This window comes from Pantherophis guttatus, chromosome 7, assembly GCF_059756535.1.
Source record: "Pantherophis guttatus breed Tessera chromosome 7, ASM5975653v1, whole genome shotgun sequence".
NCBI lineage: Eukaryota > Metazoa > Chordata > Lepidosauria > Squamata > Colubridae > Pantherophis > Pantherophis guttatus.
In genome coordinates this window covers 30443196-30467074 of record NC_142069.1, presented here as the reverse complement: position 1 = coordinate 30467074, position 23879 = coordinate 30443196, and the positions used below count along the sequence as shown (strand labels likewise).

The 23879-nt window shown below is 39.7% G+C and overlaps 1 protein-coding gene across 1 annotated transcript; it reads left to right on the top strand.

The window, feature by feature from the left end:
- Positions 1-904: 904 nt before the first annotated feature.
- Positions 905-22581, top strand: DMC1 (DNA meiotic recombinase 1). Its single transcript, XM_087873877.1, has 13 exons — positions 905-1051; positions 2745-2789; positions 3491-3637; positions 6111-6193; positions 8347-8399; positions 9367-9408; positions 10462-10534; positions 11892-11983; positions 14496-14569; positions 14680-14794; positions 15295-15355; positions 17059-17175; positions 21815-22581. Exons 1-13 carry the CDS (start codon positions 995-997, stop codon positions 21882-21884), a joined length of 1029 nt encoding a protein of 342 aa, XP_087730003.1. The 5' UTR covers positions 905-994; the 3' UTR covers positions 21885-22581.
- The last annotated feature ends 1298 nt before the right edge of the window (positions 22582-23879 follow it).

Here is a 23879-nt window from a genome sequence, read left to right as displayed (position 1 = left end):
CCCCACAACTGGGTCCTCAATTTACCTACCTTAGAAAGGATGGAAGGCTGAGTCAACCTTGAGCCTTGGTGAGATTCGAACCTGCAGTAATTGCAGGCAGCTGATCTTAATAACCAGCTTAATAACAGGGTGCCTTAGACCACTGTACTACCAAGGCTCTATGTATATTATTTCTCATTTATTAAGGTTTATTTATTTATTGCAGATTTAGACAGGTAAATGTGGCCTATGATGGAAGTGAACAACATTTTTATGTATATATGATATACAATTATGTAATAGATATATTGCATAATTATTTATTATCTATCTACACACATACACATTTATCATCTATGTACATACACACAATTATAATAGAGGAATGTAATTTTAAGATGATTAGATAAGTTATACAACACACCATAATAAAATTCACTGTGAACATATTAGTTTATTGTTACCATAGTTTTACTACCACATTGGTATATCCTGCATTTATTGGGATTTTATCTTGAAAACAGCACACTGACCCATGGGTTTTAGTCTTTAATTGGCCAGACTATGTTCCCTTGCCTTCCAGCTAAGTCAGATTGCCTCCTATGAATATTAAAGTTAAAACATATACTAAATATATAGTGTGATGACTGCCTTCATGTATTATAGACATTCATAATTACAGTGAACTGGATGTGAAAGAAGTTTTTTTTTAATTTCTCAAATTATGCTGCAAAAATTTTGGTAATCTTTTTCTCCATTTGAATCTTTCTACTTGGAAAAGATTTAAATCAGTGCTGATTCAAAGATCAGATCACTGTAGTGATGTGTGATATATTTATTTTTGAATGAAATTCATCTTAGTTAATGTATTTCGGCAATCTGCTTAGCCCCTTCTAGGCTAGCATAATATGGTAAACATCAAAAACTTATAAAATAATTAGCATATTTATGTTTTTTAGCAGTATTGAATTGATTTCTGCAGCACTGACTGAATTCTATTAGTTCTATTTTCACAATGAAATCTGTAGAAGACCAAGTTGTACAAGAAGAACTAGGATACCAAGATGAAGAGGTATGGAAGTATATTTGGTTCAGTAATAATTTTCAATGTAAAGTCTCTTGAGAAAATCCCATACAAGAAATGTAATAAAATGGATAGTTCATCTACAAATAATAAATTAAACATATATCTATGTTTATAGTGTCATTACTTATCAGCATCAAAAGAATAAGAGTTAATTGGCAACAGGCAGGTGACCTCATCTGAGAACAAAAAGGTAAACAGGATTGGACTTGGTGCCTGAGGAGGTATCAGGACTAGAGACTTAATTAAAAACTTGAGACATGGATGGGAAGAAACAGGCTGAACCTAAAGTCAAATAAGATGGTGATCGAGAAAGTGGTGGCATTGCAACTGTGGAGGATCCTGGAGGAAACAGATTATTTGGATTCTTTACAGTCATGTTTCAGGCCCAGAAATGGGACTGAAACTGCATTGGTCACACTCATAGATGATGTCTGATGGGAGCAAGACGGTGGCAGTGCTTCTATCCTTGCTCTCCTTGACCCTTCAGCAGTTTTCAATACCATCAACCATGGTATCCTTTTGGGCCAACTTGAGGAGTTGGGTTGGGCAGCACAGTTTTGTGCTGTTTCCCCTTCCTCCAAGGCCAGTCCCAACTGGTGTTGATAGGAAATGAAAAGTCCAGCTCATGGCCCCTTTGTGGGGTGCTACAGGGCAGGTGGCAGCCATGGCCAGGAGGTCCTTTGCGCAACTCCATATTGTGCACCAATTAAGCCCTTTCCTGGACATGGAAGCTCTATGTTCAGTCACTCATGCCCTGGTCATCTCCTGATTGGACTATTGCAATATGCTCTATATTGGGCTATCCCTGAAAAGTATTTGGAAGTTTCACTGGTGCAGAGTATGGCCATATGGTTCTACTTACCTTTACTACCAGTTTGCAACAGGAGTGTGCATGCGCAGATCGTCAATTATGACATCCGGGTGGGTGGGCGGAACCTCCCGCCGCTTTTACTACCGGTTCTAAAGAACCAGACAGAACTGGGAGCAACCAACCACTGGGCCATATTGGGTGCCCAAAGAAGGACACATATGATATAACACCTTGCTCCATGAACTGCACTGGATACCAGTTTTCTTCTGGGTCAATTCAGGTGTCGGTTATCACTTACAAAGTTCTACATGGCATAGGATCAAATTACTTACAGAACTGGATTCACCCCATCTCATCAGCCTGTCTCACTCAATCAGGAAGAGAAGATACACTTCAGGCCCTGTCGGTTAAAGAATTTTGGTGGGGTCTAGGAAGAGAGCCTTCTTGGCCACTGCCCCCACTTTATAGAACGTCCTCTCCCCAGAGGTGAGGAAAGCACCCCCCCCAGTATCTTAACCTTCTGCAAAGGAGTTAAAACTTGGCTCTGCAGCCTTGAATGGGGGGGGGGCACAGAAGACTATGCAACTGTGATGCAAGCTAGTCCCATGAGAAATCCCCCCACATCCCCCCACATACCTGTAATAACCATCTTGGAATGGCCATTTTAGGATTTTTCTTTTTTCCCTTTTTTGGTGTTTGATTGTCATTCTATAATTTTAAACATTTTAAACCTAATTTAATTTAATTTTTTATACAAGATTTTATTTATTGGTTATATCCTGTCTTTGGCGGAGATGGGCAGTTTAAAAATATAAATATAAATAAATAAATAAATAAAATAACCAATATTCTGTTCTCATGTTATAGGAATCATTTTTCCAGGACATTGATCTGTTACAGAAACATGGAATTGTAAGTACATTTAGGGATTAAACTACAATACTATAACAACAGCAAAAGTGGATGTTTTCTCAACTCTTTTGATACACTTAAACATGATTCTCTCTTTCAGTCTTTTATTATTTACACTTATATTTATCCTAATACTTTTTTTTCTATCTGTGCTAAAAGGAGGAGATTGTGCATATGTGTGTTTTTATCTGTATTTTTGTGAAAGTGGTTTACATGTGTGTGAGAGAGAATGGCTGGTGTGAGAAAGAATACTTGACATAAATGAATATTGTAAAGGGAATACCTTATTTTAAAGGCAAATAATTTATTAGTTTTTTAAAAATCCTATCATTATTTTTTATAAATAACTCAAGGCAGCTTTCATACCTAAGGTGGGACTAGAATTCACAGTCTCCTAGTTTCTAGCCTGGTGCCTTAACTATTAGACAAAACTGTCTTTTCCTTACCATGCCTTTTTTGATGTATGGATTGTGGTAGTGAATTTATACATGTATAAATGCATATAGATTTATAACTTTTCCTCCTGCACATGTTTATTGGTGAAAGAGGGATGAAATCTGCAGCACTGGTTTCACCTAGTGTTGGCAGGATGAGACTGACAAGATGAAGAAATTATTCAAAGAAGTATTTATTTCTGGGAAGATCATCTTAAATTCAGGGCCATCTTTCTTTCACTACTTTAGACCATGTTTCCTTCACAGAATGTAGCAGACATTAAGAAACTGAAATCAGTAGGAATTTGCACAATCAAAGGGATTCAGATGACAACTAAGCGAGCATTATGTAATGTGAAGGGACTTTCGGAAGCCAAAGTAGAGAAGATAAAAGAAGCAGCCAACAAACTTATAGTAAGCAAAAAGTATCCCACTAGATTTTCTTTATTGTTATTTCCTACAGGAAACCTGAGAATGTACAGGTAGTCCTCAAGTTTAGTGTATGTGATTCACTAAACTTAAATATATCACATTTTCTAGGCAAGCATTTAATTCTACACTTTCCTGGTTTTCTTTTTATTTTCTCGCTCCTCAGAAAAACTAGCAAAAAACACTAAGATTTGACATTATCTTGCATTGTATTACCCTAGCTCTCAAGATTGGAGAATTCTGATAAAATTATTCAAAGTTATTAGAAAGTGATACATATACATATGCATATGCATATACATACTGTATACATATACATATACATATACATATACATATACATATACATATACATATAATTACAATAAAATACAAGTTACAACTAAAAATGGGAAGGGAGAAGAATATACGAGGGGGAAGTGGGAACTGCTATTAATTGATCAACCACCTCCAGTGTGAAATTCCCCTATCAGGGCTCCAAGCCAACAGACAGAACAAGGTCTTCAGGCTCTTACAGAAAGTCAGGATAGTTGGAGCCAATACGACCTCAGGGGGCAACATGTTCCAAAGGACTGGGGCCACAGCAGAGAAGGCTCTTCTCCTAAACCCCAACAGCAGAATTCCTTGACTGATGGGATCTGCAGCATGCCTCCACCGCTGGCATGGGTGGGGCGGACCTGTTCCATAGAGGTGAGATGGTTCCTCAACTAATCTGGACCCATGCCATGCAGGGCTTTATAGGTAATAATGAACACTTTGAATTGTACCCTGTAGCAAACCAGTAGCCAGTGCAACACTCAGAACAGTGGTGTAACATGGGCCACTTTAAGCCCCTCAAGGATTGGGCACACCACTCCACTTTGCACCAGTTGAAGCTTTCAAATGCTTTTCAAAGGTAGCCCCATATAGAGCACATTGCCATAGTCTAAGCATGAGATGACTAGGGTTTGAATGACTGAGTGCCGGGACACCCAATCCAGGAAAGACTGCAACTGATGCACAACCCAAAATTGTCTTCTAGACATGGCTAGAAGAGTCTTGAGTCCAGGAGAACCCCCAAATTGCAGACCATGTCTGTCTTGGGTAGTGCCACCCATCCAGACCTAAAGCAAAGACCCACATCTTTAAGTCCATGTACCCAGAGTCATTTGGTCTTGCCAGGGTTCAGCCAAATCCTGTTGTTCCCCAGGCTCCCATAGTTTCCAGCACTAATATTTTTTCCTGTTCTTCCTATTTAACACTTTTTCTTAAAACAAATAGTTTGTGAAGAAATTGGATTTTGCAAATCAATAACCAATTGTTTCAAATGGACTTAAAGATGTGGGTCTTTGCTTTAGGTCTGGATGGGATGGCATTGCCCAAGATAGACATGGTCTGCAATTTGGGGGTTCTCCTGGACTCAATTTGGATTCAGTCTTCCTCAGATCCTGCTTTGATTCAGTCACCTTACAGATCAATCCAATTCAGTTAGGAATTCTGCCATATCTAATACATATCCTTAATTTACTTCACCACATGTTTTGATAGTTTGCTGCATGGAATCAAGCCTTGCAATGTCTAGCCATAGTAAACAAATGGTAAAAACCTAGAGTAAATCTAGTTCAGCTCAGGAATCTGAAATGATCTTGTAAACAGAATGTAACTGTAAAAAAGTTATTGCTTTTTACAAAATAAGCATTAACTACTTTATTGAGATTTTTAAATTCAAGAGCTGTTCTATACACATTTGGAAATATACCCCACTAAGTATTATGCAAATTACATTGAATAACATATTCAGAACTTCAGGTAGTCCTTGACTTATGACCACAATTAAGACCAAAATTTCTGTTGTAAAGCAACACAGTGGTTAAGTTGCACAAAGGCTCTTCTAGCCACAATATCACCTATTCTTTGAGCAGGAGTTATGAGTCCAGGAGGACCCCCAAGTTGCACACTGGATCTGTCTGGGATAATGCAATTCCATACATATTTAATAATTATAAACAATTTTATGACCTTTCTTGCCATAGTTGTTAAGTGAATCACTGCAGTTGTTAAGTTAGTAACACAGATGTTAAGTGAATTTGGCTTCCCTATGACTTTGCTTGTCAGAAGGTTGCAAAAGGTGATCACATGATCCTGAAATACTGCAACCGTCATAAATGTGAGTCAGTTGTCAAACATCTGAATTTTAATTGGGGACCATAGAGATTCTGCAATGGTCATAAAATATGAAAAACTGTCATAAGTTGCTTTTTTAATGCCACTGTAACTTTGAACAATCACTAAAACTGTTGTAGATCAAGGGCAACTTGTTTACTACTATCAGTACTACATGATTAGGAGTTTTGATCAAATATTATATAATTGTTTGCTCTTACTACTTGCATTATTTGTTCGGTGTACAAAGCAATTTACAAATATTAAATGACCGTGACTTCAAGACATATTAAAGAATTTCATTTTCCCCTTCCAGGAACCAGGGTTTCTGACTGCTTTTGAGTATAGTGAGAAGCGAAAGATGGTATTCCATATTACCACTGGAAGCCAGGAATTTGAGTTAGTAAACTGACAACCCCATACCCCTATTTTTTTTAATTTCCTTCATGTTCAAGTTTTTATTGAGTTTTTATTTTTACTTTATTTAGTTTTTATTCTTTTTATTTTAATTTAGTTTCAGCTGACTATCTATGCTGCCCCACTCACTCACACTCACATGTCAGTGTGGTTTATGGAGAGTTTTATTTGTCTTCCCCCAGCAGTTCTCTTCACCCGGCTTTAGAACTGTCCCAACTGAAGCCAGCCACAAGCAAGCCCAGATTAATTCCCCAGACAATGGCCAATTATTCCACAACACAAATAGCAAGCTGCTCAAACAGTAAGTCCAATAAATGAACATAAACCCTCAGGCAAAACTTAATCCATATTAGCTGCCGGGTTATGGAAATTCAGAGTCCCAGGAAACATGAACGAGCACGTAGCCACGACCCACACACATTGCTTCCAGCAACGCGTCCCTCTGCCTGCCATGCTAAATAGCTCCTGGTGCAGCCCATCAAGAGAGGCGAGGCCTCCATTTCTCTGCCCTGCATGCTCTGACATTCACCACAGCAGGCAGCACCTCCCCCTCTTCTTCACTGATCTGCAAGCTGTCCCCAATCGAAGCCTGTTCTGCTGGCAGTTCAGGGTCAGTAATTCCTGATGTGCCAGGAATTATCTCATTCTCCCTCAAGATGGCCTATGAGGAAGCGTTGCAGGAGTTGTCCAAAGGAGACATCACACTATCTTTATTGCCTCAGCAGAACCATAATTAAGCATTTAACAGTGCCCCCGACATGTAATCTTAGCCCAGAGATTATACTTTCTAATAGGTAAAATGAAAAACTGTTAGAGAATGGGCCAAATTCTGCTTAAGGGGCAAATTATTTTAAAATTAATTAAATTAATGTATAGCATACTCTATAAACAACTGACAATCAAAAGATTGTAATGGGGTACAAGTTTAATAAATTTAAATGATTGCTTTGGTTTATAAATAAACTTCTGAAAGAAACCCAAAAGGGAATATTTTGATTACCATATTTTTCGGAGTATAAGATGTACATTAGTTTTTGGGGAAGAAAAACTGCCTTTGCCTACCAGCATCCATCAGTATTAATCTGACTAGCATCCTTGCAGCAAACAGCAAATAGCCTGGTCAGCTTCAGCACATTATCACAGCCTGATTCAGCATGAGTAGCTGATTGGTGGTTGGATCGGCCTCCCAGAATACCGCCAATCAGCTGTTTCAGGCTGAGGGGATCGCCACAGCCCATCGCCTCTGTGCGTTGCGTTTTTGGCCTCCGCGTGTCACATTTTCGGCCTCCATACGCTCCATTTTAGACCTGTTCCAGGCTGCCTGGATCGCCACAGCACATCGCTGCCAATCACCGCCTCCGTGCGTCGTGTTTTTGGCCTCCACATGCTCCGTTTTTGGTCTCCGCGCATCGAATTTTCAGACGGTTCCAGGCAGTGGGGATCGGCAGCAGTGGCCAAAAACAGGGTGTGCGGAGACCAAAAATGTGACGTGCAGAGGCAGAGATTGGCGGCAATGTGCTGTGGCGATCCCCGCCGCCTGGAACGGGTCTAAAATGGAGTGTGGGGAGACTGAAAATGCAATGCGTGGAGGCCGAAAACGACCGAAGGGTGGGGGCCGGTGGGTGGGCCAGGCTTTGGCAACATTCAGTGTATAAGATGCACAGACATTTTGACCCACTTTTAGGGGTGGGAAGTGCATCTTATACTCTGAAAAATACAGTAATTACTCTTCTTTATATTTCCCTCTTTTGCAGTATCATAAATCAAGTAAATAATTGATTTTACTACCATTTTGATGTTGTTAAAGTTACATTTTATTATTTTTCATTTTAAGCAATACATTATTCCTAGATAATTTAGCACTGTAGGTACTCTATCAGCTCCCATTCTGTCAGATACAAGCAACCATATCTACATGTGAACAGTCAGGTGTTTTATTTCTCAAGCCTATAAACAGCCTAATGCATCTGGGTGAGACTAGATAAAGTTCAATGGCATTCAAGGGATGTGTCAGACTTTTTTTTCTTGAGCCCATGTAGGAATTCCAGACTAGTTTCTTGTTTGTCTCCTCCCCCTGGCTTGGCCAGTCTCAGTACTATACATTCCATGATTTTAGGTTTTTTACTTCTTTCCAGTAAACTCCTAGGTGGTGGGATTGAAAGCATGGCCATCACAGAAGCCTTTGGAGGTTAGTGAACATATTAGCAAATAATTCCCTAAAGCTATAGGAATTATAAGTATATTGAACAGGCACTATATTTTCATTTGTTTGTCAATATTTAAAAGTTATAGTCTTTTTAGAACTGGAAGGAACCATACCTTTTTTTGTATTTTGGGACCTACTATATATGTAAGTAAAATATATCAGATTGTAGTATATCTAGATCAGTTTTCTTAGTGTGATACCATTCAGGTTGGGTAGAATTCCCTGAAGATATTTGGGTTGTGAATTTTCATGGTAGTAATTCCAGAGCATCTGTAGCATGCCTAACTTGGGAGCTGCTTTAAACCTTTAAATCCATTATTAAAATTACTAAATGCCATCTTAATAATATGTAAATATTTTTAAAGTATTTGAAATCTGTATCACTGCATAAATGTTGTTTCTAGTTGAAGTGAATGGAATCTCAAGTAGATAGTAGGTAGGTATGCACTAGGTAGGCCACACCAGAAAAATCAACTTTACAGGACGACTAAAGTTATACTATAATGACAGAATCTTGCAATCTTCTTTCTTATGCACCAGTGAATCAGGAGGACTGTCTGAATCACTTCTGAATACTATCTTCTTCCTCAGACTTCAAGAATATTTCAATCCTATCTCCATATTTCTGTCAAACTATCTCCGTCAGAGAAGTGTCCCTTCTGAGTGGTTTTCATATCAATTTCATTGGATAATTGAGTGCTGCATATTATCATGATATACAATAATTGATCCTTCCATTATGTGAGAATATAATATTTTTATATAAATATATAAATCCTTATAAAAGGGAATTCATCTGAACACTGGAGCTTTTGTGCCAGTAAACTGATATGGTTTCAAAGAAGTAGTTGTGTTAGTCTTTGAAATAAAAACAATAAAGAAACTTTGGACTAATTAGCTAATCTATCCTTCTTCCTTCTTTACAATTTTTAATTTTTTGTTTTTATAGAATTCCGAACAGGCAAAACCCAACTTTCCCATACTCTTTGTGGTATGTATCAAGTAATAATTATATTGAAAACTGCATGTTCAATATGCAATGGTATTTAAAATCACATACATATGATATGTGAACACTCTAAATATTATACTAGCTGAAGAATTAGCTTTCTATTCTACAGTGGTGGATTGTATCTCTCACTTAGTAAGGATAATGCTAATCCTGCCTTCAGTCCCATAGCCTTTCTGACTCCCTAGTATGAAAGCAAGTTCCTAGATGCCACATTACAAAGAAATACTGTGTATTTAAAGCAATCATACTCTGAGGGGAAGAACTATAGGAATTGCCTTCTAGTCTTGCTCTGGCAGGTTTCTTAGCAATATCATCTACCAGAAGGTATTTTCCAAAATCATTACAATAGAAGAAGTGTATTAAATGCTCAGATAAGCTTTCTTATCAGAATCTCCATGGTAGTGGAAAGAAGAGCAGTCAGGCTAAGCAGATTATATTATGTATACAGCTGGCATGTCATCAAGTCAGAATACTTGATATGTTCCATCTGACAAGGGAGACGATGAATGATCAGCAAATGAAGATGAGACTTCTTCCATTGTTTCTGACAGCATCCATTTTATGGCAGCCTCCAATTTTTTAATTTTACTATATTGTACAAGATAGGTGTGGAGGAAACATTATCTGCACCACTAGAATATTCTCAGCTTCATCCAGGGCTGCAGCAATATTTACAGTCCCTTCTGATATGCAAATATTTATTTGTACAGAATTTAAGGCAATATACAATATACAAGGAAGAAAATACAAATATATAGCCAATAAAAAATGCAATTACAAAAGCAAACCTTATTGACTTATCCTCTTTAGCTCCCATTTCACCCTGGGAAATGCCACTTCTAAAATGATTTTAGAATAAGTTGAACTCCTTCATTTTGATCTTTACTCACCTAATTAACATAATAGTATGGAGCTTTTGATGCAGAGGCCGATAGAAAAAGGGGGATTTAATGTAAAATTCATTCATTGTTTTGACAATAACCCGTTGATTTTGGATATTTGAAAATTTGTTACTATTATTATTCATTTTAGTGACAGCCCAACTTCCAGGACCAGATGGATATACAGGAGGGAAGATTATTTTCATTGACACAGAAAACACATTGTATCCTGAATATATTGTGTCGACTGAACAGGGTGAAAGGATTTCAAAGGATTGCCTATACCAGTGATGGGTAACCTTTTCCGGACTGAGTGCCCAAAGCATGTGTGCACCCAAACCCCCAAAATGCAATGCACCTGCAGCCCCGTACATGCGCCCGCCCCCCACGCATGCACATGCGGCAGTGGTGGGTTGCTCCCAGTTCAGACCGGTTCTATAGAACCAATAGTAAAACCAGCAGGAGGCTCCGCCCACTGAACCCGACATCATCAGGAAGCTTCTGTGCATGCACAGTAGTGCGCACATGAGCAAAGTAAGCGCGTGTGCGGTCCCATTGCAAACCGATAGTAAAGGTAAGTAGAACCCACCACTGACGTGAGGGCTTCTTGCACATGCGTGTGTGGGCCCCTGCATGTGTTCCCATTCATGCGCATGCCCCCTACAAGACCCCGCCCCTGCGCATACACACGCAGCCCCACATACGCCCCTCTGCATGCACACACACCCTGCATGCACCTGCACCTGCGCATGCGCTCCAGAGACCTGAAGACCAGCTGGCTGGCAAAAGGTGCGCATGCATGCGTAGCGGAGCTGAACTGGGGTGATTGCTTGCGTGCCCACAGAGAGGGCGCTGTGGGCCACCTCTGGCTCGCATGCCATAGGTTCTCCATCATGGTCCTATACAGTATTAATAATACATTTTAAATTTGAGCTTATGGTACAACATAAGCAGAAGAGACATTTAATGTGCAGAGAGGACAAGGTGAAAGTTAATTAAACAAATTTACCATATGCAGGGGAGAGATCTTCCCATTTGCCATTCATTTGCAATGTATCTTAATGGTTACTTGGATACATGTTGTTCTTACAATTTGTAAAACACAAGCACTTTCACCATGAGGTTTGTCAGTCTGGAGCTCATGGAGAACATCTTCATGTTGTCAATTAAGCTGAATCTAAAGTTGTAAAAACAGCCTGTCAACTAATTTGCTTCCCTAAACTAGGCTGGATATTGCCTGCTAGGAGCTGAGAAGTAGGAGATACAGGAGAAGTCACTAAAATGGGGACAAAGTCCATAAACACAGGAGGAATTTAATGGAATGTGAATTTAATTTGTTCTTCAAGTGAGGTTAAAATACAAATAGATTTTTAGATTGTAAGTTTTGGACATTTGCATTGCATTAAGACTGGTTTGCAAGTAACATCTGCCAATCAAAAGACCATAGTTACTAAGAAAATGGGGGAATTAGCATCTGGAAGTGCTCAGTTTTGAGGAGATATTTGTTTTTGTTAATGGGCTTCAGCTATATACCTGAGAACTGAATTAAAAATCAGATACCTTAACTAAGAAACACTCCAGTCGTCCAGACCGCCTACGTGACATTGCTGATCGCTTCAATGCAGATCATGAGGCAGTTCTTGACAACGTATTGTATGCACGGGCTTATACTAGTAAGATTGCAACAAGATGGCATAAGAATCCTGTTCATTTTAAGAATGAATAATTATGCATCAAGGCAGAGGTGGGCTTCAAAATTTTTAGCAAGGGGTTCTCTGCCCGGTAGCTGGGTGGGCGTGGCTATGGTGGGCGTGGCCTAGTCGGCCTCCTGGACCATGGCAGGGGGGTGTTTTGGCCCTCCCCAGCCTCCACGTGTGCCCTGCACTTACTTGCATCCAAAACGGGCTGCATGTGCTCTCCTGGGAGGGCGGGATGGGGTGAGTGGGGCCAGCCAGGAGCGGGATTTGGGGGTTCTCCAAACTGCACAGAATCTTAGCTAGAGGTTCTCTCGAACCCCTGTGAACCCCCAGCAGCCCACTCCTGCATCAAGGGATTATCATTGGAATTATGTCTATTTTTCAATTTGTGTTTCTGTTTCGAATATACTCAGGATAATTTTCACATAAGATTGAGTTATGAAGTTTCTCAAAATCTGAACATACTATCTTTTAGTTTATTTCTCCTCCCCAAAGAAATATTTATATTGCCTTCCCTTCAAACCATATCACTGCACTTTATTAATTCTGTACAGTCGGTTTGTTTATAACACACAAGAGACTGTTTTCTTAAGGAAATTCACGTAATGAGGGCTTTTTCTTCTTTTTCTAATACAGTGTTCTGTATAAACACTCTTTTAAATTTTTAATCTGAATTTTCTAAGTTATTGTGATAAAACCACATTTCTGCAAGCTTGTTTCAATCAATCAATCAATCAATCAATCAGAATAGAGCTGGAAGGGACCTTGGAGATCTTCTAGTCCAGCTCCAGTGATGAGCCTCCAGTGATGAAGCACTCACAACTTCTGATGGCAAGCCGTTCCACTGGTTAATTGTCCTCAGTTAGGAAGTTTCTGTTGTGACCCAGGCCCAAGTAAGTAATAGGAAAATCAGTCAGTGGAAAAACAAACAAACTTTATTCGAACAGCTGAGAATTACTTCATTCCCAGCGTTGTTCAACTAAATTAAAGCAAATTCCTCCAGTCACAAATTCCTCAGTCCTATCGCAAACCTTGTCCAATTAGGCAAACTGCCAAAGGCCTTTCTTGGCAAACGTTCAGAAGTCACAGATACAAAAATAAATACAAGATGTAGACGAAGAAGAAGACGAAGCTACCAACGTTGTTTTTCAGCAAAGCCCAAATGCCGTTGCTGGTCTGTTTTAAGCCTTATGGGAGAGGCCAATCATTTCTTGGCCCTACTCCCAAGTTGTTCTCTTTGCTTGAGCTGCTCTTGCCTTCTGGCTTCTCAGGTGAGCATTAGGAACAGGCTCCTCCTGTTCTTCTGCCTCACTACTATCAGGCTCTGGAGGCTCTGGAGTCCGCACCTCACTCCCCAATGGCCCTGGCCCAATCTCTGCCTCTGACGCAGAGCCCTCATCCGGGCCTTCCCCAGCCTCCAGGACTGGCCCATGTTCTACCTCAGCCTCATTGCTGTCAGACTCCGCTGCCAGCTCCACAGGCTGCTGGTGGACCACAACAGTTTCTCCTTAATTCCAGGTTGCTTCTCTCCTTGATTAATCTCCATTGTTTCTTGTCCTGACTTCTGGCGCTTTGGAAAATAAGTTGATCCTCTCCTCTTTGTGGCAACCTCTCAAATACAGGAATACTGCTATCTTAATACTGCGCTTAAGACTTTTTTATTTCATCAAGCTGGCCTGGCCTAAATCTTCTCCCCTTTTAAATATAAATTTTAAATATAAATTTTAATTTGTTTTAAATTATGGGGTATTTTAAATTCAGCCAAATTATTTAATTCGTTTTTAATCTATTTTAAATTTTTGTATTTATGTGTTTTATCTTGTGGCTGTTCACCGCCCTGAGTCCTTTGGGAGAAGGGCGGTATAGAAATTTAATAAAATAAAATAAATAAATCATGTTCCCCCCTTGTCCTTCTTTTCTCTAGACTAGCCAAACCCAAATCCTGCAACCGTTCTTCGTATGTTTTTGTCTCCAGGCCTTTAATCATTTTAGTTGCTCTTCTTTCACTTTTTCTTCAACATCTTTTTTGTAATGTGGTGACCAAATCTGGATGCAGTATTCTAGGTGTAGCCTTACTAAGGCTTAGATTAGATTTCATTAAGTAAATAAATAAGTAAATTAGGAAAGTCACATCAAATGTTTGAACATGACAGTACAGATGACTTCTATATGGAAATATTGCAGAATCTTAGGTAAAATGTATAATTAGATATATAAACATTAATGTGACCTCATCTAGAAATGAATATTAATTATCATATTTTGCAGAATTTTCAAGAGAGGATTTCAAATATTTATGAAGTATTTAACTTCTTTTGGAATTATTTTAAAGTAACATTTAAAAAATGGCAACCTAAATATACTAAAATTTAGTTATGTCAGTTGTAACAAGAACTCAACTATTATACATCTTGGTCTATCTAGCAAGTACTTCTTTTTTTCTGATTTAAAACAAATGTTATTATTATTACTATTTCCTCCTTGGAAGGTGAGCATCAAATGGAACTACTTGATTATGTTGCTGGCAAATTCCATGAGGAACCTGGCATCTTCAAATTACTGGTATATTTTTTATACTCCTGTCTATTATATGCTTCAATTCCTTTAATTAATATGTTAATCTTTTAAATTTATTCTCATGAACAAATGTCTTTTTGATATTTAATGTACAGATAATAGATTCCATTATGGCACTGTTTCGTGTGGATTTTAGTGGTCGTGGGGAATTAGCTGAAAGGCAACAGAAACTTGCTCAGATGCTCTCAAGACTTCAGAAAATATCAGAAGGTGGGATAAAGTAAAAAAAAGAAACTTTTTAGATTAAACACATGATTTTATATAAACTGTTTTCTCTTTTGAAAATCTCAGTGAGATTGAAAGACATAAGGGATAGAATCTTTTTAGTAATACTTCCTATATATTTGTACTCCACACCTTTTAATTTGGTTTTAATGATCTGGTTTAAGTTGATACTGTTTTTTTTTTAAACTAGTATTTCCCAGTCTTGGCAATTACCAGATATGTATATTTCAACTGAAAGAATTCTCAGCAATAGGGAATTTAAAGATTTGATGTCCACACATCTGAATGTTAGAAAACTTTCCATAATACTTTTTTGTCTGTTAGGGTTATTAAAACTGATCTTCATGCTTTTTCAATATTGTGGAGAGTTTTATAGGCATAGTTTATTAGAAATGATTTAACAAAAGATTGTGAAAAGAATACTAGCAGAATATTTTTTCTCTCTCATGTCTATTCCATCTTTTGGCCTAATTTTCTTACTGCAGAATATAATGTGGCTGTGTTTGTGACTAATCAAATGACCTCTGATCCTGGAGCAACTATGACGTAAGTACCCGTATATTTTGGACTATAAAACGCTCCGGACTATAAGATGCACCTAGCTTTTGGGGAAGAAAAAAACAGCAAACAGCCTGGTCAGCTTCAACACAGCCTGATTTAGCAAGAGCAGCTGATTGGTGGTTGGATCTGCCTCCCGGAATACCACTGATCAGCTGTTCCAGGCTGCGGGGATTGCCATCATCCATCAGCACCATCACTGCTCATCGCGGTTGCCACCCATTGCCACCTCTGCGTGCCCCATTTTTGGCCTCTCTGCGTCCTGTTTTTGGCCCATTCCAGGCAGCCGGGATCCACGCCGCTTGGAATCGGCCAAAAATGGGGCGCGTGGAGGCCAAAAATGGGGCGTGCAGAGGCTGAAAACAGGGTGCGCGGAGGTCGAAAATGGGGCATGTGGAGGTTGCAATGGGTGGCAGTAGCGATGGACGGTGCTGGCAATCCCCACAGCCTGGAACAGCTGATCGGTGGTATTCTGGAAGGCAGATCCAACCGCCAATCAGCTGTTTGTGCTAAATCAGGCTGTGCTGAAGCTGACCGGGCTGTTTGCTGTTTGCTGCAAGGAGGCAAATTGCTGGGAGGCAGAGGCTGAATGGGGGCTGGTGGGTGGGCGGGGCTTTGGCAACATTAGCTCTATAAGATGCACAGAAATTTCCACCCACTTTTTTCGGGGGGAAAAGTGTCTTATAGTCCGAAAAATATGATAAATTACTGATGTTGTTCTTAAGTCACAGAAATAGGATTTCTTAAATGATATTTTTAAATCACAGAAAAAGGTACTCTAGAGACCTAAAGAAGATTCAGTTTTATTTTGAACCATACTAATAAGGGATTCTATGGAAATAGTTCACCTGAATGTCAGTTCAGATAGGAAAATGAATGAAAGTCCAAGCTAGATATGTAGTTTAAATGAGTCTTTATATTTAAAATGTGTATGTTAAAAAAGCATCTGGGAAAATGAGGTGAAAGTTACTGAGCAAAACTGAGCACAATGCAACTACTTCTTGTGTTGTCTCATCTGGAGAAAAGTCCTGCTCTTGAAATTACTTTTTGCTTTTAGAGTGGAGTTATAGGATCCTCAGATTGGACTAATTCATATTCTCCTTCAATGATCCTGAGAGGGACTGAGACACATACAGTATCTTGTTTTCCCATTGCAGATTATACAGAGCAAGTTTGCTACTAGAGCTTACTTACAAATGATGTGCTCCTTGCTCCCTTCATAAAGATAGTAGTTGATGGGTAAATTAACAATGGTTTTATAAATAGGAAAGAATGTTGAGTCAAGAATTCATTTCTTTTTGTCAAGCATTAGCTCTGTTGTATGCATTCTCATTTGTATTCAGATTGTGCTATAAACTGAGGAATGATTGGTTATTATTTTTAAATTTAGGTTTATGCCCCTTTTTGTCCAACATTAATAAAGCCAATGATCAGTAATATGTGGAGGGGGGGAAAGAGTGAAAAACTGAGTACTTGGTATAGTGGTTAAAACCATCAAACTGCAGGAACTTGTGCAGAAGTCACACTTACCTGAAGGCATACAAACACACAATTAAAAGAATGTTATTTTGTTAATATTGATGTTTCTCATAGCAAACTACAGTATATATCAATATTATTTCAAGATATTCAGTAATTTAGGGCCATATTTCCCACTTTGGATATAACAGCTCTGTCTTTATTTGATGTAGCTTTCAGGCTGACCCCAAGAAACCCATTGGAGGACATATCCTTGCTCATGCTTCTACAACAAGGATTAGTTTGCGGAAGGGAAGAGGAGAATTACGTATTGCCAAGATATATGATAGGTAATATAGAAATGAACTGATACAGTACACTATACTTCAACATTCTCTATGTGATCATTGTGTCTCATTTGGGTTTTAGTTTTTAAACAAATATGTAAAAATTAAGAAATATGACTAAATTACTTTAATATACTGTCAGTTGTGACAGTACATTATAGTATACATTACAGTATAGAATAGAATACGTAGTTTAGAATAATATTTGGCCAAGTATGATTAGACACACACAAAATTTGTCTCCAGTGCAAAAGCTCTCAGGGTCTATGCAAAACAACAGAATAGTCATAATGATACCAAGAAGAAAATTATCCTTTTATACTTGACACTATCACTTCCTGTTTTATGACACACACGTCTTTGTAGCCCAATTCTATCAACTCTAACTTCTATATTAATAGCATGCTTCTGTCCAATGTGTAATATAGAAGTTAGAGTTGACGATGTCAGAAGAAACATAAACATTTAATGCCATAGAATTGGGTTACAAAGAAGTGTATGTCATAAAACAAAAAGTGATAGTGTCAAGTCATGGATTTATCTATGTCTATGGATATTCTCAGTTATTCAGGTCATGGTTGTCCCAAAGGTGCTTTTTTTCTGAAGAGCTGAAGAAGCTTCTTGGATGAGAAGTGAAACGTCTTCAAAGAAAAACTAGAAAGTCCAGTTGTCTCTTGAAAAAGTGCCTTTGGGACAAACACATGGATTGTTAAGCGGACAGATCAAAGCAGCTGTCTTTTGAGGCAGGGTAGACAGTTCCCCTCCATGTGCAGAATGAAATTTTAGTGGCTGGCTGGAGAAAGAAGTTCAGATCACAAAGATCTGAGCTTCTTTTTCCAGCCCACTGCAAGAGTTGCCCTGACCTCCATGTACAGATAGGAACTGTCATTTCTCCAGCCCATCATAGGACTCCCCCACCCCCATCAGTCTCACATGTGAAGGGGAGAGAAGATCTTCCAGTAGGTGGTAACAATTTGCAACTTTTCCTGCCAGCTTCTTCATCAGCTTTCTGCAGAAGCCAGCAGAGAATTGTCTGAAATACAGTCATATGGTAATTGGTGGCATGGCAGCTGTTGTAACTTTGAGGACAGATCATAAATATTCTTTAAAAATCTGTCATAACTTCAAACAGTTATTAAATGATACGTTATAAATCAAGGATTATCTGTAACAGGATATTTACTGTTGGACAGCCTTACTTGGTCTGCTGTGTGGATGCTTGGATGGTTTAGGGGTGGGGAATTTTTGGTGGGTGGGGATGTGTCTGGAGATTGTCATGTGTGTTGGGCTTGGTCTCTGGATGTTATGTGAATTTCATTGTATGGGTATACTGTGTATATACGTACAATGACAATATACTTTATATAAAATATCCAAAATGACTTGTGTATAACAATTGCTTCTACAATGAGAAAAGCTAAATGAAAATTGCATTATTTTTTAAGGTAAGTAACAGCAACTATAATGTATTCTTCTTCTTCTTGTGCCATATCCGTCATCGGACATTAGCGACCATGTTGGCAATCCTATTTTTGTCAACCGCCGCATGAAAAAGTGCTGGTGAGTTTTGTCCAAACCAGTCCCTTAGGTTTTGAAGCCATGGTGTTCTTCTTCTGCCTGGACTTCGTTTGCCTTCAATTTTTCATTGGAGGATTAAGTGAAGAATACCGTATTTTTCTGGGTGTCACATCACATGTCCAAAACATTCTAACTTTCGCTTTTTAATGGCTTTGATGCCATCCTGAGGATGTGGACAGGGTACTGGATAAGATTAGTGCCGCCACGTGTTTATTGGACCCGTGTCCCTCCTGGTTGGTACTGGCCTCCCGGGAGGTTACATGAGGCTGGCTCCAGGGAATTATAAGTGCGTCTCTGAGTGAGGGTGCCTTTCCTGCTGCCTTGAAAGAGGCGGTAGTGAGGCCCCTCCTCAAGAAGCCCTCCCTGGACCTGGCTGAATTAGCCAACTACCGTCCGGTCTCCAACCTTCGTTTTGTGGCGAAGGTTGTTGAGAGCGTGGTGGCACGACAGCTTCCCCGGCACCTGGATGAAGCTATCTATCTGGACCCGTACCAGTCGGGCTTCAGGCAGGGGTACAGCACAGAAATGGCATTGGTCGCGTTGGTGGATGATCTCTGGAGGACTCGGAACTGGGGTTGCTCCTCTGTCCTAGTCCTGTTAGATCTCTCAGCGGCTTTTGATACCATCGACCATGGTATCATGCTGCAGCGGTTGAGGGGGTTAGGAATAGGGGGCACCGTTCTGCAGTGGTTCTCCTCCTTCCTCTTCCTCTCCGACCGCTCGCAGTTTGATGGCAGGGGGGCAGAGGTCGAACTCGAGGCGCCTCGCATGGGGAGTGCCGCAAGAGTCGGTCCTCTCACCCCTTCTGTTCAACATTTATATGAAGCCGCTGGGTGAGATCATCCGTGGTTTTGGGGTGAAGTGTCATCTGTACGCTGATGATACTCAGCTATACATCTCCACCCCAGACCACGCCAACGATGCCCTTGATATGATGTCTCTCTGCCTGGAGGCCGTGCAGGTCTGGATGGGGAGGAACAGGCTCAGACTCAACCCTTCCAAGACCGAGTGGCTGTGGCTTCCGGCGTCCCGATATAGTCAGCAGGTGCCATCGCTGACTATTGGGTGTGAATCTTTGCCCCCCACAGAGAGGGCTCGCAGTCTGGGTGTCCTCCTGGACGCACGGCTGTCTTTAGAAGAGCATATGACAGCCGTGGCCAGGGGAGCCTTTTATCAGGTTCGCCTGATTCGCCAGTTGCAGCCCTTTCTGGACTGGGATGCCTTGTGCACGGTCACTCATGCTCTTGTCACCTCCTGGCTGGACTATTGTAATGCTCTCTACATGGGGCTCCCCTTGAAGAGCACTCGGAGGCTCCAACTGGTCCAGAATGCGGCCATGCGGGTGGTTATGGGTGCAACTCGTTGTGCCCACGTGACACTCCTTCTGCGTGCGCTGCACTGGCTCCCAGTGGTCTTCCGGGTGCGATTCAAGGTGTTGGTTACCACCTTTAAAGCGCTCCATGGCATAGGACCCGGGTACCTTCGAGACCGACTTCTGCCATCAATAGCCTCCCACTGGCCGGTTCGCTCCCACAGAGAGGGTCTCCTCAGGGTGCCATCGGCCAAGTTATGTCGGCTGGCGACACCCAGGGGGAGGGCCTTCTCTGTGGGAGCCCCAGCCCTGTGGAATGAACTGCCCCCAGAAATGCGTAAGATCTCCGACCTCCGGGTATTTCGCTGTGCACTCAAGACCCTGTTGTTCCGCCAGGCCGGGCTATCAACATAATAATTTTAAATTGGGTGTTTTAAATTTCTGGGGTTTTAAATTGAGCCGAATTATTTAATAATTTTAAATTATTTTAATTGATGTTTGTCTTGTGCTTTTAATAGGCTGAGTCCTTCGGGAGAAGGGCAGTATAGAAATAAAATTATTATTATTATTATTATTTATTGGTTAATCTTTAGTGAGATTCACAGCCTTTGAGGCTGGTTAATAGCTCAGCAGCTCGAGTCCTAACCAAGGACCTAGGAACTGTTAAGGTATCGTCGGAGGATGTAAGCTGTTCCGAGTAAGGTGGTTTTTTGTAGAGTCAAAATGTTCAAGTCCGGCAAATTTAGAATTTCTAAATAGCGGGGTAGCCCTTTGGGTATTGCTCCGAGGGCTCCAATTACAATCGGGACAACACACGATTTCTTTTTCCACAGTCGCTCAACTTCAATTTTTAAGTCCCGGTACTTTGTGATTTTTTCTTGCTGCTTATCTTCAATCCGTGCATCACCAGGTATTGCAATGTCAATGAACCATACTTTATTCTTTTCAACTATTGTTATGTCAGGTGTGTTGTGGACCAAGTGCCTGTCAGTCTGAATCCTAAAGTCCCACAAGATCTTGAGTTTCTCATTCTCTAAAACTTTCTCAACCTGATGTTCCCAGTGGTTTTTGCTGTACTCAAATCCAAACTTCTGGCACAATTTCCAGTGAATGATCTTAGCAACATGATCATGGCGTTGTAGGTAGTCAGTTTGTGAAATTTTGCTGCACCCACTGATCAGGTGGTCGACTGTCTCTTCTTTTTCATTGCAGAGACGGCATTTGCTGTTGGTGGTAACATGTTGAATTTTTGCCTTCATACAGTTTGTGGCTAGGGCTTGTTCTTGAGCTGCCAAAATAAAGCTTTCAGTTTCTTTTTTCAGTACTCCTGATCTTAACCAGTTCCAATATTATTATTATTATTATTATTATTATTATTATTATTATTATTATTATTATTTTCCTTTGCTTTCCCAGGCGGCTTATCACCTCCTCATTTGTGATTTTGTTAACCCAGTTTATACGTAACAGTCGTCTGTAAATCCACATTTCAAATGCTTCTAGTTTCTTCAAGTGGTTTTCTGTCAGAGACCAACTCTCTACTCCGTATAATGTATAGGTTTATAAAATCTGGGCTGCAAAAATCCCACCACTATATAGGGACAAAATGATATATGACAAACAGTAACTTTTTGCCCCATCTAGTGTTCTTCTGGATTTCTGCAGCCAATTCTATCATGCATAGTATCTCTCAGTTTATTTACACAATTCCAAAAGGAAAGTAAAAGAATTAATTTTTATTTCTTTTTTCAGTCCTGAAATGCCTGAAAATGAAGCCACATTTGCAATAACTGCTGGAGGAATAGGAGATGCCAAAGAGTAGGCTGATCTTAGTGATAAACAACTGAGAAACTCCCATCAAATTATATCAAAAGTTACTTAGTTCTTAGTTACTTATGTTTATTATTCCAAATTTAGAAAAGTTAAAATTGAGAGGCAGCAATATGATTGCTGTAAATGTTCTTATCTTTTGATATTGCTGAGCATATCTACATTGTTCATAGGACAAGTCAATCATGTGTAATTATCCTTTTCATAACAGCACTAATTTTGTGCAGGGCATTTCTACTAGGACTTAGAGTACCAATGCACTACAGTTTCAAACATCTGAAAAAAGTCTAGAGACATAAGTATTAAGAATCACATTTTTTAAAATTTAAAACAACTCAAAATGCTTTACGGATCCTTGAATACTTTAAGGACTTTTAGTGTATTAATTTTAGCTTTAACATATAGAATTATCATAACAGAAAGTAATTGATCATTTAAAAAAAATGTCAACTCAAATTTTTAGGTAAAATAGGCTGGAATTAAAATTGGAAATTGGTTTTACTCAAAGAATATTGTTTGCAAAGTTTAAATATTTGCTTAAATGTAATTAAAATACCTGTACATGTACCTCATGTAAAATCAAACAATTGCCTCTCTTTTTTTTCTTTGAAAGCAAATTATACTGTCTATTCCATCTATGGATGTGTAATAAGCCTCACAAATCTAAGTAAATATTTTATGGCATATTCTTTTCCTGTTCCCTGTTAAAGAAATATTCATAAGTCTATGTGTTTTTCTTGAATACTGTCACTCAGCGAAAACAACACTGAGCATTCTGAACATAACTGGGAGTGCTGGAAGTGCATGACCCTCCAGAATAGATTATTTCTCTTTTTATATTCTAACGCAGCAGTCAGAAGTTGAAAGCATCCATTTCCCATTTGTGAATTAGTTGCAGTAGACATTATGATTTTTAAGCGATGATTATTGGACCAATATAGAACCCCCAGGCCAGGGGTGAAATTCACTTACCTTCCCTACCCGTTCACCAATGTACGTGCACCGCTCACGCACTCGCTTTGCTCACCTGCACTGCCTGCAAATGCGCAAAGCCTTCTGCGCATGTACAGAGGCTTAAAATGTCACAAAAAAGTGTCATCATGACATCCGCGCAGGTGGGCGGAGCCTCCTGCAATCACCGCTACCAGTTCGCCCGAGCTGGATAGAACCGGCTGGATTTCACCCCTGCTCCAGACCATTATTAGTTAAGTTCTGACATGAAACAACCAAATTTTTATGGCATCAGTAGATTATCTAGTGCCTGTCAAACGTTTTGGACCATAACAGTCACTGTCTTGGCATGGCCATACTGGCTGGACCAATGGGCAGCTCCACATTCTGAGAGGGTACCAGTTTTCCTCCCCATCCCCAACCTCTTTTCACAGAGCATGCGTGAAAAACCACCCTTCTGCTTGAAAAATTATCCTGCTTATGTACTACCGTGTAGTTGATAGGAAAGTCCATAGAAAGTGTGTAGCTACCATGGCATTCTGTAGCATTCCTATCTCACACCCCATTGTTAAGAAAAAGGATTCCAGGAAGATAAAGCCAGCATAAACTGCAGAAGATTAGAGTGTCAGCTCTGGGCATGGGAAATGAAAGGACTTCTGGAACAGGAGGTTAGACCTTCCAGGGCTCAGTCTTATAGTAGAATGGCAATCACAACCAATCTTTGTATTGTTCTAAATCTAAAGTAATAGCTTTCAGCTAGGAAAGTAAGCTGAACTGTAAGAAACAATTGTTTCTGTATTTTGAAACGAAAGGGAGTTAGTTATTGGAGAACCAATTCTACCAATTATAGATATTGGAACTATATGTCTTATAAACCTCATGCCTTTTTCGTTCAATACAGCTGATAAGTATGATTTCTAAACTCCGCATATTGCAGAGTACACGTAACTCGCCAGTTTCTACGCAAAACGGGAAGCTAGTTTTTCCACTCAAAATGTGGCGCTGAACTAAGCAACGGAAACGTTATGGACTTCCG